This window comes from Geotrypetes seraphini, chromosome 3, assembly GCF_902459505.1.
Source record: "Geotrypetes seraphini chromosome 3, aGeoSer1.1, whole genome shotgun sequence".
In the NCBI taxonomy this organism is placed as follows: domain Eukaryota; kingdom Metazoa; phylum Chordata; class Amphibia; order Gymnophiona; family Dermophiidae; genus Geotrypetes; species Geotrypetes seraphini.
The window spans coordinates 25,216,132-25,232,919 of record NC_047086.1 but is presented as its reverse complement, the minus strand read 5'-3'; the positions used below and the strand labels follow the sequence as shown (position 1 = coordinate 25,232,919).

General features: G+C 43.4%; 1 protein-coding gene across 5 annotated transcripts in view; it reads right to left on the bottom strand.

Annotated features, from left to right (window-relative positions):
- The window catches only part of CFAP206 (cilia and flagella associated protein 206), a 145,009-nt gene that overhangs the window by 44,687 nt on the left and 83,534 nt on the right, over positions 1-16,788 (bottom strand). For all 5 annotated transcript variants that reach the window (XM_033937176.1, XM_033937177.1, XM_033937175.1 and 2 more), the window contains 3 exons: positions 15,560-15,679; positions 9,360-9,558; positions 4,233-4,373 (listed from right to left, as the gene is read on the bottom strand). In XM_033937176.1, coding sequence (XP_033793067.1) covers positions 4,233-4,373; positions 9,360-9,558; positions 15,560-15,679 — 460 coding nt within the window. The remainder of the gene's footprint in view (positions 1-4,232; positions 4,374-9,359; positions 9,559-15,559; positions 15,680-16,788) is intronic.

Sequence of the window (16,788 nt, the reverse complement as noted above, 5' to 3'; positions counted from 1 at the left end):
CATCAACAGGATTGTTGGATACAACCGAGACACTGCTTGAAATCTCTTTATCCGGATGTGAAGAAATTGGGAACTACTCCAGAATCGATCTCTCAAATATTGTTACTTAATAAGAATAAAAAAGGAATCGCCTCTAGATGGTATGTCCTCTTGAGAAAGTCTTCATCTTCCTCCCTGTCGAAGGTGAAGAATGCATGGCATGGAGACCTGGTACTATCTCTAGAGAATGAGATATGGCAGGCAGTTTGGAAAAACCTGTTTACATAAGAACATAAGAATTGTCGCTGCTGGGTCAGACTAGTGGTCCATTGTGCCCAGCAGTCCGCTCTTGGTGGCCCTCTAGTCAAATACCAGCGCCCTAATTGAGAGTAGCCCTACCTGCGTACGTTCTGGTTTAGCAGGAACTTGTCTAACTTTGTCTTGAATCCCTGGAGGGTATTTTCCCCTATGACAGACTCCGGAAGAGCGTTCCAGTTCTCCACCACTCTCTGGGTGATGAAGAACTTCCTTATGTTCATACGGAATCTATCCCCTTTCAATTTTAGAGAGTGTCCTCTCGTTCTCCCTACTTTGGAGAGGGTGAACAACCTGTCCTTATCTAAGTACCTTGAATGTTTCGATCATGTCCCCTCGCAATCTCCTCTGTTCGAGGGAGAAGAGGCCCAATTTCTCTAATCTTTCGCTGTACGGTAACTCCTCCAGCCCCTTAACCATCTTAGTCGCTCTTCTCTGGATCCTTTTGAGTAGTACCATGACGTTCTTCATGTATGGCAACCAGTGCTGGACGCAGTACTCCAGGTGAGGGCGCACCATGGCCCGGTAAAGCGGCAAGATAACCCTCTCCGATCTGTTCGTGATCCCCTTCTTTATCATTCCAAGCATTCTGTTCGCCCTTTTCACCGCCGCCGCACATTGCGCGGATGGCTTCATCAACTTGTCGATCAGAACTCCCAAGTCTCTTTCCTGGGAGGTCTCTCCAAGTACTGCCCCAGACATCCTGTATTCATGCATGAGATTTTTGTTACCTACATGCATCACTTTACACTTATCCACGTTGAACCTCATCTGCCATGTCGATGCCCATTCCTTGAGCTTGATTATGTCGCGTTGCAGATATTCGCAATCCCCCTGTGTCTTCACTACTCTGAATAACTTCGTATCATCCACAAATTTAATCACCTCACTCGTCGTTCCAATGTCCAGATCGTTTATAAAGATGTTGAAGAGCACTGGTCCAAGCACCGAGCCCTGCGGCATTCCACTGGTGATGCTCTTCCAGTCCGAGTATTGTCCATTTACCCCCACTCACTGTTTCCAGTTTTTAATCCACATGAGTATTTCACTCTCGATTCCATGGCTTGCAATTTTCTGAAGTAGTTGTTCATGTGGAACCTTGTCAAACGCCTTCTGAAAATACAGATATACAATGTCGGCTGGGTCGCCCTTGTCTATTTGTCTGTTTACTCCCTCAAAGAACTGCAGCAAGTTCATCAAACACGATCTGCCTTTGCTAAAACTGTGCTGACTGGTCCTCATCAACCCGTGTCCGTCAAGGTGGTCAATGATGCGGTCCTTTATCAGCGACTCATGATCTGCCAGGGTTCTTCAATCTATGTTCTTCCTGTTGCATAGAACTCACTGGACCTCAATTAAGGTAGCAAAACTCTCAACTTGACTTTCTCCCATGTGTTGGTCTTGTAATTTGCAGGAGGGTACCTTAACACAGATGATCTATGACTGTGCACACCTAGCAGGTTATTGGGACAAAATATGGGAAACTATTTCTAAAATCTTAAACATATCAGAGCTTTTGAGTTTACACATTGTTCTACTAGGTCTCCTGCATGTCCTGCCTGATCATAATGCACGACTGCTCAATATCTTGATATTTCTAGCCCTTGAAAATATATTACATTGCTGGAAAGACCTGTTTAAGGTACACTACATTTTATGGTGGAATATGCTATGCCTTACAGTAAAATATGAAAGCGTCATTGAGGAAAAACACAAGGCTATGAATTCCTATACTAAAATCTGGAGTCCGGTTAACTCCTATTGCAACACAGGCTGACGACATTCAGTTTACGTGCTGAATCATGGATATCATCCTTCAAACCTGGCTTTTTCTTTTATGGCTCATTCCACACATTCCTATAGGTGTATGGCTCTGGTGTCTCTCTGTGTTTTGGATATTACAATCTCTTTTGGCTGTGTGTTGTGCTGCTACTCTCCTTTTTCTTGGTAGGCGTGGGTCTGCCTGCTGTACTATATTATGTAGATAATATTTTGTGACTTTTTGTATTGATGCAGCGTGCATGCCTCTTGCCATGTTAACATTCATTTATTGTACTTTTTTATACTAAATCAATAAAACATTTTTGAACTAAAAAAAAAAGGGGGGGATAGCTTCCGTACAAACATAAGGAAGTTCTTCTTCACCCAGAGGGTGGTAGAAAACTGGAACGCTCGTCTGGAGGCTGTTATAGGAAAAAACACCCTCCAGGGGATTCAAGACAAAGTTAGACAAGTTCCTGCTGAACTAGAATGTATGCAGGTAAGGCTAGACTCAGTTAGGGCACTGGTCTTTGACCTAAGGGCTTGTGCGCGAGTGGACTGTAACATAGTAACATAGTAGATGACGGCAGATAAAGACCCGAATGGTCCATCCAGTCTACCCAACCTGATTCAATTTAAATTTTTTTTTTTTTTTCTTAGCTATTTCTGGGCGAGAATCCAAAGCTTTACCCGGTACTGTGCTTGGGTTCCAACTGCCGAAATCTCTTTTAAGACTTACTCCAGCCCATCTACACCCTCCCAGCCATTGAAGTCCTCCCCTGCCCATCCTCCTCCAAACGGCCATGCACAGACACAGACCGTACAAGTCTGCCCAGTAACTGGCCTAGTTCAATCTTTAATATTATTTTCTGATTCTAAATCTTCTGTGTTCATCCCACGCTTCTTTGAACTCAGTCACAGTTTTACTCTCCACCACCTCTCTCGGGAGCGCATTCCAGGCATCCACCACCCTCTCCGTAAAGTAGAATTTCCTAACATTGCCCCTGAATCTACCACCCCTCAACCTCAAATTATGTCCTCTGGTTTTACCATTTTCCTTTCTCTGGAAAAGATTTTGTTCTACGTTAATACCCTTTAAGTATTTGAACGTCTGAATCATATCTCCCCTGTCTCTCCTTTCCTCTAGGGTATACATATTCAGGGCTTCCAGTCTCTCCTCATACGTCTTCTGGCGCAAGCCTCCTATCATTTTCGTCGCCCTCCTCTGGACCGCCTCAAGTCTTCTTACGTCTTTCGCCAGATACGGTCTCCAAAACTGAACACAATACTCCAAGTGGGGCCTCACCAATGACCTGTACAGGGGCATCAACACCTTCTTCCTTCTACTGACTACGCCTCTCTTTATACAGCCCAGAATCCTTCTGGCAGCAGCCACTGCCTTGTCACACAGTTTTTTCACCTTTAGATCTTCGGACACTATCACCCCAAGGTCCCTCTCCCCGTCCGTGTATATCAGCTTCTCTCCTCCCAGCATATACGGTTCCTTCCTATTATTAATCCCCAAATGCATTACTCTGCATTTCTTTGCATTGAATTTTAGTTGCCAGGCATTAGACCATTCCTCTAACTTTTGCAGATCCTTTTTCATATTTTCCACTCCCTCTTCGGTGTCTACTCTGTTACAAATCTTGGTATCATCTGCAAAAAGGCACACTTTTCCTTCTAACCCTTCAGCAATGTCACTTACATACATATTGAACAGGATTGGCCCCAGCACCGAACCCTGAGGGACTCCACTAGTCACCTTTCCTTCCTTCGAGCGACTTCCATTAACCACCACCCTCTGGCGTCTGTCCGACAGCCAGTTTCTGACCCAGTTCACCACTTTGGTGAACCACTGGGCTGGCCCAGCAGCGGCAATTCTTATGTTCTTATGTTCATCCGCATTTTCTTTCTTCTGGATATTGTACTACGATGTTTCATTTCTGTTTTTGCATTCCTTCTTTAAAATAATAAAACTTATTGAATTTAAAAAAGTTTTACTACCTATCACTCTGAAGTAATGTTATGTATATCACTTAGGTATGATGACTGTGACCACTATTTACAGATATCCAAGCCTCAACAGCCCTGTGGTCTGGAAACTGAACTTAGGCTCTTGAATGGGTTCTTGGATCAGCCTGTTAAGAAAATAGTTTTAAAATCACTATACATACCTGGAAGGAGAAGGCCATCTTTAGCCGCCAATGTATAACCACAAAATCCATGGTATTGAATTGTCAGCTGATCAAAATTAACTGTATTCTCTGGGAAAAAAAACTCTTGTTTCTTGAAGTCAGAAACATTTATTCTATTTCCTGAAAAAATAAGAGAAATAATTTTTAAAAAGTAGTTAAAATTTATGCAAATTTGGAGTCCGATGGTGACTTGCCTTGTTTATTTTTTTTTAAGTACATATCTCCTTTTACATATGCAAATACTGAATTTAGTAAGCCTCTATTTGTATATCTACAATCACCTGGATTGCAGGGATTTAAAGGGAGCTTGGCATGCATGTGGTTTGTGAATGATTTTTCTGTGCCACAAAAATAAATGTCCAATCTAAATGCTGTTTTTAATATCTCAATTCAATTGTCACACACACACACTAATGCCTGCTAGTTGATCATAGCACTGAAAGCAAAGTTGCTTACCTGTAACAGGTGTTCTCCGTAGACAGCAGGGGAATGCAACCCCACTTGATGGTGAAGTCTCTGACTGCCTAATGACATCAGTACTCTCCCCAGCTATAGTAAGCCTTTGAGCTTACTGAGCATGTGCAGGATTGCCCTACTACTCAAGCCCCTCCCCTTTGCCTGTCAGTTTTGTTCCTAGCAATAGAAGAGGAGATGAGGGGATGGAGGACGGACAAGTGTGGCTGCATTCCCCTGCTGTCTACAGAGAACACCTGTTACAGGTAAGCAAGTTTGCTTTCTCCGGAGATAGGCAGGGGATATGCAGCCCCATTTGATGGTGAGTCCCAAGCTGAAAAAGCATAATTGTCAAAAGCGAATATCTGAAGCTAAAGTGTGGAGCTAAAGTGTGGTCCATGCAGCACTGCATTGTAAAATTACGCACAGAAGGCTAGGTTGCTGGTTTGGAAATACCCTGAAAAAAAACAAGTTCTTTCTCACAAACCCCTTGAACCTGAATGTTGAAAACATCACGATCAAGGGTAAAACCCCTACCGCTTCAGCCCACTATTAAAATCCTGAGAGTGACGCTAGATTGAAAGATGACCATGGAAACCCAAGTAGCTGCTGTAGTGTGCAAAGGCTTTACAACACTCTGGAAACTGTGATCCATTCGATCATGCTTTGACACCATTCCCTTCCAAACCCTTTGCCAAGCCCTGATCTTCAGCATGCTAGACTATTGTAATCTCATCTACCTTTCATGCCCCCCCCAGAAACTCCACAATAGACTCAGAATGATTCAGCACACAGCTGTGTGCCTTATCTTGTGCCCTGGATCCGTTCCCTTACTACCTATACGAGAAAATTCCCACTCAGGCTATTTCATCGCTCACCAGACTAATCAACTCAGCCTTACTATCTGGCCTATTTTCCATACAAATGGGACACATTGCCCTGACCCCACTACTGAAAAAAGCTGATCTAGATCCATCCTCCCCTTCGAGCTATTGTCCTATAGCAAATATTCCTCTCCTGACCAAAATGCTCAAGACTATTATATCCACTCAGCTCTCATCTTACTTAGAGAGATTCTCCATTCTATTACCTTGCCAATATGGTTTCAGATCCAATTTCAGCACTGAATCCCTGCTGGCCTCTTTAATCTCAAAGATTCAACAACTTCAATCTTGTAATAAGTTTGGTATCCTACTACAATTCAACCTATCTGCGGCCTTTGATGTTGTCCACCATGATATCCTAATTTACCAACTTTCTGAGACAGGCATTGATTCCAAAGTCTTAGACTGGTTCTCGAAAATTTTACAATCCCGCTCTTACACTAACATGAAAGGAACCATGTCTTCTCCTTGGAGACCGCTATGTGGTGTTCCCCAGAGATCACCCCGTCCCCTATTCTTTTCAACATTTATATATCTTCTTTGAAACTCTTTCATTTATCTCCCTTTGAACTCTATTTACATATGCAGATGACATCCTTGTCCTTCTCGAAATGGATTCGAACCTCACCGAAAATATAACAGCTTGCATAACGAAACTCCAATCCTGGGCCCTCACTGTACAAATGAAGCTGAGTGAGTCCAAAACAAAACTACTCTGGCTTGCCCAAAATTAGATCAGTTACCCACACTCATTCCATTACCTTCTGATCCCACACTGCAGATTGAATTTTCAAGCAAAGTTTTGGGCATCATTATTGACTCTACACTTTCCTTTAATGATCATCTCAACTCTGGTAAAAAAATATTTTTTTAGTCTTCACATGCTGAGGAAAGTGAGATCCTGCATCCGCCAATCAATCATTCTTTCCAGACTGGACTATTGTAATTCAATTTATCTAAGTCTAACCAAGAAAAATCTTCAAAGACTTCAGCGGATTCAGAACACTGCGGCTAGGTTGATCTTCGCTAAAAGCAAATTCGATCATGTTTCCCTGCTTCTGTCAAAACTGAACTGGCTTCCGGTGATTTCTAGAATTCATTTTAAATGTACCTGCCTAATATTTAAGATCCTACATGGCATTCTTCCTCCCCTAATTCCACGATCCTGGAATTCTTCGAGACCTGACACTACCAGATCCGCCCACAAACAAACTATCTTTCCCCTCATTAAAAAGCGTCATGTATGCAGGTAAATTAGGGAAATCCCTTTTCTTCAAATTCACTGAGCTTTGGAATAACCTCCCTGCCCCGCTGTGGAACCTAGGCTCATTCCAATTATTCCGAAAGCATCTGAAAACCTGGCTTTTCTCCAAAACGTAAAGCTATCTATTTAAAACGTAAAGCTAACTATCCTCTTCATAACCCCTAATTTCTTATTATGTCCTTCCCTCATTTATTGCATTACCTGTTAACTGTGCCGAGCTCTATCTTTATGGAGATGATGCGGTATACAAATTTAAGGTTTAGTTTAGTTTATCTTTGGACTAAGGATAACCGACCATGTCACGCCTTACTACAAGCAACTGCACTGGCTTCCCATCGAGGCCTGCATACTATTCAAACTGGGCTGCTTCATGTATAAGGTGCAATATAGCCTCCTACCTAACCACATGATAGAAGTATTTGAATTTATTTCTCCAGCCTGTCTTCTCCATTTTCTCCTACCCCTCTCTACAAGGAAGGCCTAAAAGAGCTTATGTCACAAAACTGTTATCCTACCAGGCAGCTCACTTAAGACGGGATCTACTCCCCTTCATAGGGTCCTCTTCATCATGCATGCATTTTAGGTGGAGCTTATAAACACACCTGTTCAATAAGTTTTTAGCAGAGCATTAACTCAATGTTCTCTCTGCAACTCACTCATTCCCCTTCCAAATGACTGTACTTGTACTGAATGAATTTGTATTGTACCAATTGCATTTGTACCTTAACTGCCTATGCATGGTCTTTAGATCATTTTTGTTAACTGCTGTGACAAATTGACGTTTTTTCTCTCTCTAGGACTGCTATTATGCCTTTGGCCAGCAGAAGGTATCATGCCAGAGGGCCTTGCATTCCACGGCTTAGTGCTGAGTCTGCTCATTTTGTCCCCAGGGACAGTAGTATAACCCTACCTTTATATTTTTTCCCTTCACACATGGAATTTCTATCCATAAGGATTCCACACTGTTATCTATGTCATGCAGAATGTTTATTTGATTTGATTCAATTCCCTCTTTAACATATAGCGCAAACCCACCCCACCCCCACCTCCAATTTAATCTATTATATCCTTGTGATATAATTTGTACCCAGGTAACACAGTGTCCCATTGATTGTCCTCCTTCCACCAGGTCTCTGAGATACAGTGGTGCCTCGCATAACGAACGCCTCGCACAGCGAACGCTGCACACAACGAACTTCATGTCTTGATTCATACAACGAACTTCGTTTCACACAACGAAGTCGCCCAAGCTGCCGATGTATTGCATCCTTCCGCGCAGGCACTGCAGGCAGTCGTTAGTCACTGCGCTTAACTGCCCTCTCTCACAGCCCTTCGCCTGGCTCCCTGTGCAGTGGCGGACCGTCGGCTCGCCTCCTTTTATGGAGGGGCCCGGCGCCTACTGCTGATGCGTTGGGGGGGCGGAGCTACTCTCGCCGCTTCCCCGATGCTAGAAAAAAAAAAAGAAAAGTTAAGTCCCAGTTTTTGCCGCTGAGACTCTGCCCTCTCTCACTGTATACAGTCGTCCTTTTAAGATAAACTCAATATTTTTTATATATCATGGCTTCTAAAAAAAGCAGGAAGGTGATTTCTGTTGAAATGAAACGGGAAATAATTAGAAGGAGTGAATGTGGGGTAAAACAGTGTGACCTCGTCAAAGAGTTTGGCCTCAGCAAGACCACCATTTTCACCATTTTGACAAATTTATCTTTTTTTATGTCATCTTAGCATATTTTATGCTGCAGAACGAATAATTTTTTTTAACATGTATTGTTATGGGAAAACGCGTTTCACATAACGAACTTTTCGCATAACAAACTTGCTCCTGGAACGAATTAAGTTCGTTGTGTGAGGCACCACTGTACCTATTATATCTATCTCATCATTCAGTGCTATATTCTCTAATGCTCCTATTTTATTTTTTAGGCTTCTAGCATTTGTATACAGACAAGTCAAATTGTGTTTTTTCTTTGCAACTACAGGCTGCTGAGAAGACAGAGAAAATTTGAGTCTTTTATTCTGCCTTCCTCTTAAACCAGGGGTGTCAAAGTCCCTCCTCCAGAGCCGCAATCCAGTCGGGTTTCCAATGAATATGCATGAGATCTATTAGCATACAATGAAAGCAGTGTATGCAAATAGATCTTATGCATATTCATTGGGGAAATACTGAAAACCCGACTGGATTGCGGCCCTCGAGGAGGGACTTTGACCCCTGTCTTAAACCCTCCTGGCTTTCTTTCACCATTATTGGAACCTCTCTACTGGGACTCCCTAAATATCCTCCAAGGATACCTCACATCGAACCATCTGCTCCTTTCCCCCACAAAGAGAAAGAATATCCTGGAATAAACCCCAAGAAGATCTCACGAACAAAGCCGAGCAAAAGGAAAGTTGGTAATTTTTTTTTGAGGGGGGAGGGGGGAGGGAAGAGGATTCTACTTGCTTCTACAGTGGCTGCAGTTCTTTCAGAACATAAGGATAAAGGAAATGGATGTTTCATGTTAGTACCTAAGGTTTCGTTGATTCGGTCTTCATCGCTTTTTACTTTTACTTCGGTCATAAGAGGCTCCAGCACATTAGGCGGAAGGAGCTGTTCATGAGTTCCCAAGAATGGCTGCAGGTTGGTTACCATATTGCTCAGGACACTAAGTAAGACAATCTCATCCTGAAAACCATTCCATAGGTTAGACAGTGAAATAAAGTGAGGCTGGAAGATAAAATCAGAAAGAAAGGCAGTGGAGAATCATTTCAGTCCACATACACTGTAGCTAATTTTCAAAAGCACTGGTTCTCATAAATGACACTGGGTAATAAATAAAGAAATGCAGATGAAAGATACTACCGTAAAGCATTCAATTTCTTTTTTAATTTAAAAAGAAGTCGTCTACTTCAAAATCATTATTCTTTTTTTGTCTCCGAAAATATGTTATATAAATTCATAAGAAAAATAATATAAAATATGGTTTATATAAAATACATTATAGAAATATCAAGTGTATTGTTAAGATAAATGTATGGAAAATTTATAACACTTGTTGATATGTGAAAAAATCAATAAAAAAACATTAAAAAAAACAACAGATTAGAGTAAAGGATTCAAAAGTAACAATGAACACTGTGCAATATAACCAATGTCTACATATGTATATTTATTCAGTGACTGGTTTCTATTACTAGGAGGCGAATGAACTTGTGGACAAAGGTGAACTGGTTGATATTGTGCATTCGGATTCAAAAGGCATTTAACAAAGTACCTCATGAAAGACTTCTGAGAAAATTAGAAAGCTATGAGATAGGAGGTAAAAGTCCTTTTATGGATTGAGAACCGTTTGAAAGACGGAAAACAGAGAGTGGGTTTAAAGCAGTGGTCTCAAACTCAAACATAAGAATTGCCGCTGCTGGGTCAGACCCAGTGGTCTATCGTGCCCAGCAGTCTGCTCCCGCAGCGGCCCCTAGGTCAAGGACCTGAGCCCTAACTGAGTCTACCCTTACCTGAGTACGTTGTGGTCTACCAGGAACTTGTCTAACTTTTCCAGTCTGAATCCCTGGAGGGTGTTTTCCCCTATAACAGCCTCTGGAAAAGAGTTCCAGTTTTCTACCTCTCTGGGTGAAGAATTTCCTTACATTTGTACGGAATCTATTCCCTTTTAACTTTAGAGAGTGCCCTCTTGTTCTCCCTACCTTGGAAAAGGTAAACAACCTGTCTTTATTCCCTTCATTATTTTGAACGTTTCAATCATGTCCCCTCTCAGTCTCCTTTGTCAAGGGAGAAGAGGCCCAGTTTCTCTACTCTCTCGCTGTACGACAACTCCTCCAGCCCCTTAAACATTTTAGTCGCTCTTCTCTGGACCCTTTCGAGTAGTACCGTGTCCTTATTCAAGTATGGCGACCAGTGCTGGACACAGTATTTCAGGTGGGGTCGCACCATGGCCCGGTAAAACGGCATGATAACCTTCTCCGATCTGTTCGTGATCCTCTTCTTAATCATTCCAAGCATTCTGTTTGCCCTTTTCACCACCGCCACGCATTGCGCAGATGGCTTCATCGACTTGTCCACCAGAACTCCCAAGTCTCTTTCCTGGGGGGGGTCTCTCCGAGTACTGTACCAGACATCCTGTATCCGTGTACAAGATTTTTGTTATCGACATGCATCATCTTACACTTATTCATGTTGAACCTCATTTGCCATGTTGTGGCCCATTTCTCGAGCGTGTTTATGTCATGTTGCAGATCTTCGCAATCTTCCTGCAGCTTCACTACTCTGAATAACTTCGTATCGTCTGCAAATTTAATCACCTCACTCGTCATACCAATTTCCAGATCGTTTATAAATATGTTGAAGAACACGGGTACAAGCACCGAACCCTGCGGCACTCCACTTGTGACGCTTTTCCAGTCCAAGTATTGTCCATTTACCCCCACTCTCTGTTTCCTATCTGCCAGCCAGTTTTTAATCCACGTGAGTATTTCACCCTCGATTCCATGGCTCGCAATTTTTCAAAGTAGTCGTTCATGCGGAACCTTGTCGAACGCCTTCTGAAAATCCAGATATACAATGTTGACCGGGTTGCCTTTGTCTATCTGCCTGTTTACTCCCTCAAAGAAGTGCAGCAAGTTTGTCAAGCAAGATCTTCCTTTGCTGTAGCTGTGCTGGCTGGTCCTCATCAGATTGTGTCCGTCAAGATACTCAATGATGTGGTCCTTTATCAGCGCCTCTACCATTTTTCCTGGTACCAAGGTCATACTCACCGGGCTGTAGTTTCCCGGATCACCCCTCGAACCTTTCTTGAAGATCGGCGTAACATTCACCACCTTCCAGTCTTCCGGAATCCTTCCTGATTTGATTGACAGATTGGCTATTAGTTGAAGCAGCTCAGCTATAGCCTCTTTCAGTTCCTTGATTACCCTCAGATGGATGCCAGCTGGTCCCGGGGTTTTATCATTTTTAAGCCTATCAATCTGCCTGCATACCTCTTCTAGACTGACCGTCAACCCTGTCAGTTTCCCATTTTCGTTTCGCGCTTATAGCCTGTCAGCTTCCGGTATGTTGTGTATATCCTCTGCAGTAAACACAGATGCAAAAATGTGTTCAGTTTGTCATCGATTGCTTTGTCCTCCTTTAGCACTCCCTTCACTCTATGGTCATCCAACGGCCCCACCGTTTCCTTTGAGGGTCGTTTCCCCTTAATATATTGAAAGAACGGCTTGAAGTTTTTTTGTCTCTTTGGCTATTTTTTCCTTGTAGTCTCTTTTGACCCCTCTTAACGCCTTATGGCACCTGCTTTGATGCTGTTTGTGCTTTTTCCATAAAATCTGTTTTACTACTTGGGATCTAGCTAGGTACTTGGGACCTGGGTTGGCCACTGCTGGAAACAGGATACTGGGCCTGATGGACCTGCAGTCTGTCCCAGTACAGCAATTCTTATGCTCTTATATGAGCCAAGTATAGGACAATCAAATCCTTGTGACATCACTGGTGAGTTTGGCTCTTAGGCATTAGTGGAATGTGGCATTATGACATCACAATCTCAGCTCTGGAATGTTGCTACTCTCTGGGTTTCTGGCAGGTACTTGGGACCTGGGTTGGCCACTGTTGGAAACAGGATACTGAGCTTAATGGACCTTCGGTCTGTTCCAGTATGGCAATTCTTATGTTCAGATAATTCTTGATTGGGAGCAACATGTGTCAGTTTAAATAAGTCCTTTAAATCAATAAATTCAATCTTGCCTGCTCAAATTATACATTAACCCCCCCCCCCACACACACACACACAATTCTATGAAGCCGCATTAGACTTTTTTTATCGCCAGCCACAGCGGTATTAGCTCCGACGCTCATAAGAATTCTATGAGTGTCAGAGCTAATACTGCCACAGCCAGCGATAAAAAAGCCTAACATGGCTTCATAAAAGGGGGGGTAATGTCTGAAAAAATAATTGCTGTTGGCTGGGTGTGGACAAAGGTTGGAGTAGGGCAGATGTAGGATCTATTATGACTGTGCCATATATACAGGTCAAAGGTCAGGATTCATATTTAGATGCCTATACACTGCAGTGGTATGACAAAGCTAGAGAAACCATGAAACAATTGAGTTCAGAGAACTGTGGAAACTATGTCAAAATTTTGCTAAAATACAGAAAAGTGCATGATGAAAATGTATTTTCAATTATGTACTTAACTAGTATAGGCTTAAACATGTGGCGAGGCATAATAAAAAAAAAAAAAAGAGTCTAAGTCCCTTTTTGGCCTAAAGCTTTAAGCGCCCAAAGTAGGCAGTAGGGAAATGTCCATTCTCAAAAAAGCATCCAAAATGTGGGTTTTTTTTTTTCAAGAATGGCCTACCTATACATTCAGGCATTTAATCGCCCAGATCGTCACTACGTCTACCTTTAAGCTCTATTCCTGAAAAAAAAAATTGCCCAAGTCCCAAACGCCCAAAGGTGTCGGAATGGGGAGGGGCATAGAGGTCGTGGCCTCCCCAAAAATTGCCTGGCATTAGAGGGGAGCAAACAGGGCAGGTGCCCTATCTCCCGCAGTAGCCTACAAGTGACTTCGACAATGCTCTGGGGCTTTAACGCTGTGCTTGCCGGCTTCCCGACCCTTCTCCAACGAAACCGTAAGTTACATCATGAGGGGGGAGGGAGGAGAAGCAAAGCCAGCAAGCACAGTGTTAGAGCCCCAGAGCATGGGCGAAGTCGTTTGCTGGCTAGGATGGCGTCGGAGGGAGATAGGGCAGGGAGGGAGGTGTTCAACTCATTGCTCCTGCTTGTTTTGGTTAGGGCGGCGTTGGTGGGAGATAGGACAGGGAGGGATGTATTCAACTCACTGCTCCTGCTTGCTTCGGGCCTTCCTTGCTGTCGGGTCCTGCCTTCGTGGAAACAGAAAGTAGGTGGGACCTGGCAACGAGGAAGACCCGAAGCAAGCGGCAGCAGTGAGTTGTGAATGCTGCACTGCGACAGGGAAGGAGGGAAGAGGGATGGAAGAGGGATGAGAAATGCTGCACCCAATTGGGGAGAAGGAAGACCAGGGAAGGGAGAGGAGAGGAACGAGAGATGCCAAGTCTGTTGGGGAGGGGGAGAGAAATGCTACTGCTGTACCCAATTGGGGAGAGAGAGGGAAAGTGGGAGAAGGAAGACCAGGGAAGGGAGAGGAACGAGAGATGCCAAGTCCATGGGAGGGAGGGAAAGGAAAGGAGATACCAGACCATGGAGGGGGAGGAAGTGATGCCAGGGCATTGAGGAGAGGAAAGGAGACAGATGCCAGACCAGGGAAAAGGAAGGAAGGAGGGAGGGAGAGAAAGGAAGGAGAGGAGATGCCAGATAATGGAGGGAGAGTGGGAGATGGAAGGAGAGGAGAGAGATGTCAGGGCATGGGGGGAGGGAAGGGAAACTAAGGAGACAAATGCCTGACCAGAGGGAAAGGAATGAGAGGAGGTGCCAGAGCATGGAGGGAGAGATAAGAGAGAGATGCCAGGGTATGGGGGGAGGGAAGGAGATAGAGATGCCAAACCATGGGGTGGAGTGGGAAGGAAGGAAGGAAAGGAGAAGAGATAGATGCCAGAGCATAGGGGAGGGGGTGGAGACAGAAAAATGGAGAGGGGGTAAAGCTGAATCATGTACAAAGGAGAGAAGGGGCACAGGATATACAGTTTATTAAAGGGACATAGAAACAGGGAAGATACCACATGGAAGAGAGAGAGAGGGTGGACAATGGATGGAAAGGGCAGAGAGGGCGGACAGTGGATGGAAGGGGCAATGAGAGGGTGGACGTAGATGGAGTAGAGAGAGGGTAGAGGCTGGGTGGAAGGGGCAAAGAGGGCAGATGTTGCATGGAAGGGAGAGAGGCAAACACTGCATAGAAAGAAGAGTGAAAAGAAGATGATTAAAGCAGAAATGACAAAAGATAGAAATTGTTTGTTGCTTTTTGTAGAATCAAGTAGTATTGTAACTGTATTGATAAAAATTAATAAATAGGAAATGGAAATAAGGCAATTTTTTTGGAACTAAATCCCTTTCCGCAGGTCAGGACAGGATACCATAACAGCAGTATACTGTACTAGCCAGAAGAAAGATTTAGCCTCTCCAGACCAGCATAGGACCCTACCCTGTCTATTGTCATGTTCTTGCGTGCAGATTTTCATTTTTTGGTCGATTTCTAGTATTTTTCTAGGGCAGGGGAGAATAAGAACAGCGGCTGTGGCTCAGTTGGCTATTTCCATTTGTTCTTTTGCATTTTCCAACAGCGTTCCTGTTTTTATTTGTTGATACTCCTGTTCGGAGTCCTGTTTGTTTTCTGTATATAGTTCTTAGTTCTGCTTGGCTATTCGGCAGACTGAGGTAATTAGGGAGGGGTCACATGATATGTACAGTTCCAAAATTTTGTCTCAGTCTCCCACCTGCTGGTCATGATGAGATTATATACCCGCTTGTAAGATTAACCTATGCTGGTCTGGAGAGTTGCTAAAGAACTGGAATGGAGATGGACCTTTGTGACGGTGCTGATACTGGAAAGCCTATACATACTCAGCAGACCATTCTAGAAAGTTCTGAAGCTTTGTTTACAGTTTTCCTTTGTAGGCTCCGTCAGGTGATGTAATCTACTTGTGAAGATAATACGAGCACCTACTTGTCTTCAAAGAAAAATGCAGCTGCTGCTTGAACATTATTTGACGGTTAAATTTGATATTTTAAAGCAGTTGTACCACTTACATAGACTTGTTCAGTAGGTACGGCTAACTTGGCTAGAACGGTGTATTTTAGTTGCTCCAGCTGTTCTCTCAGCTGCTTTTCCATCAGTTCTACTTGTTGTGCGCATGTGATCACGTCTCCCTGCAAACACAAGAAATGTTGCATTAGTACAGTCAAGATTCCAAAATATCCTGACTTCCAGCACCAGATTTTGGAAGACATTACAGGGGTAATTCCATAACAAAGACATAAGCATCTATGCAACAGTTACACACACATGTGTTTAAAATATCAGCACATACCAATTGATATAATAATTAATGTAACCGAACCCTTTATTCAGTTGCATATCTAATCATGGTTGTTGGGGAGGGGGTTCCCATTTTTTCCCGCCCTCTAGCCCTGTAACAGTTAATTCATTGTTCAGAAAATAAATATCTCCTCCCTTAAATCTTAATAACAGATTCATTTTATCTTTTTATTTCATATCTTAAAATTAATTACCCATCCTTATTAAAAATTTAAATACTAAGGGGCTCATAATCAAAAGAGAAAAACGTCCAAAAACTGGGCTAAGTCGGCACTTTGGACGAACATTTCTCAAAAACGTCCAAGTGCCGATGATAAAACCGGGATTTGAACGTATTTCTAAACGACCTAGGCCTTCATAGTGCCGCTCAACGTCCAAAACTAAACGGGGCGTTTCGGGAGGCGAGTCGAGGGCAGGACGTGGGTGGGACGTGGGCCAGCTTAGACTTAGTCGTACAGCATTTATAACCAAAAGTTTTACAACAGAGCCTAGACGGAACTTGGACGTTGTTATTTAGACCATGTAAAACATGGTCTAAGTCACAAAAACCCACCTAAACTCACCAGATAAGCACTGCAAACACATAAAACAGACCCCACACATTACCCCAGTGATCACCAACCCTCCCCCACCCCCATAAAAATTTTAATCATAACTTTAAAATTCAGCCTCCGGACCATCATCACCTGGCCGTCTGGCATAGAAAAGCCTAGTCCAGCACAGAGGCAGCTTAAGCCATCTTGGGGGTGGGTTAGGGACCCATAGAGAGGAGGACCCATGCCCATAAGCCCCTGTAATCACTGCATTGATACTGAAACATGTGCACTGCCCTATACACCCCCAAAACCCTTTTTTACTGGCATATACTTGGCTCCTGCAGCCATAAGGGCTATTGGGGTGGTAGATAAGTGGGTCTAGGGGATTCTGGAGGTGGTTTGGG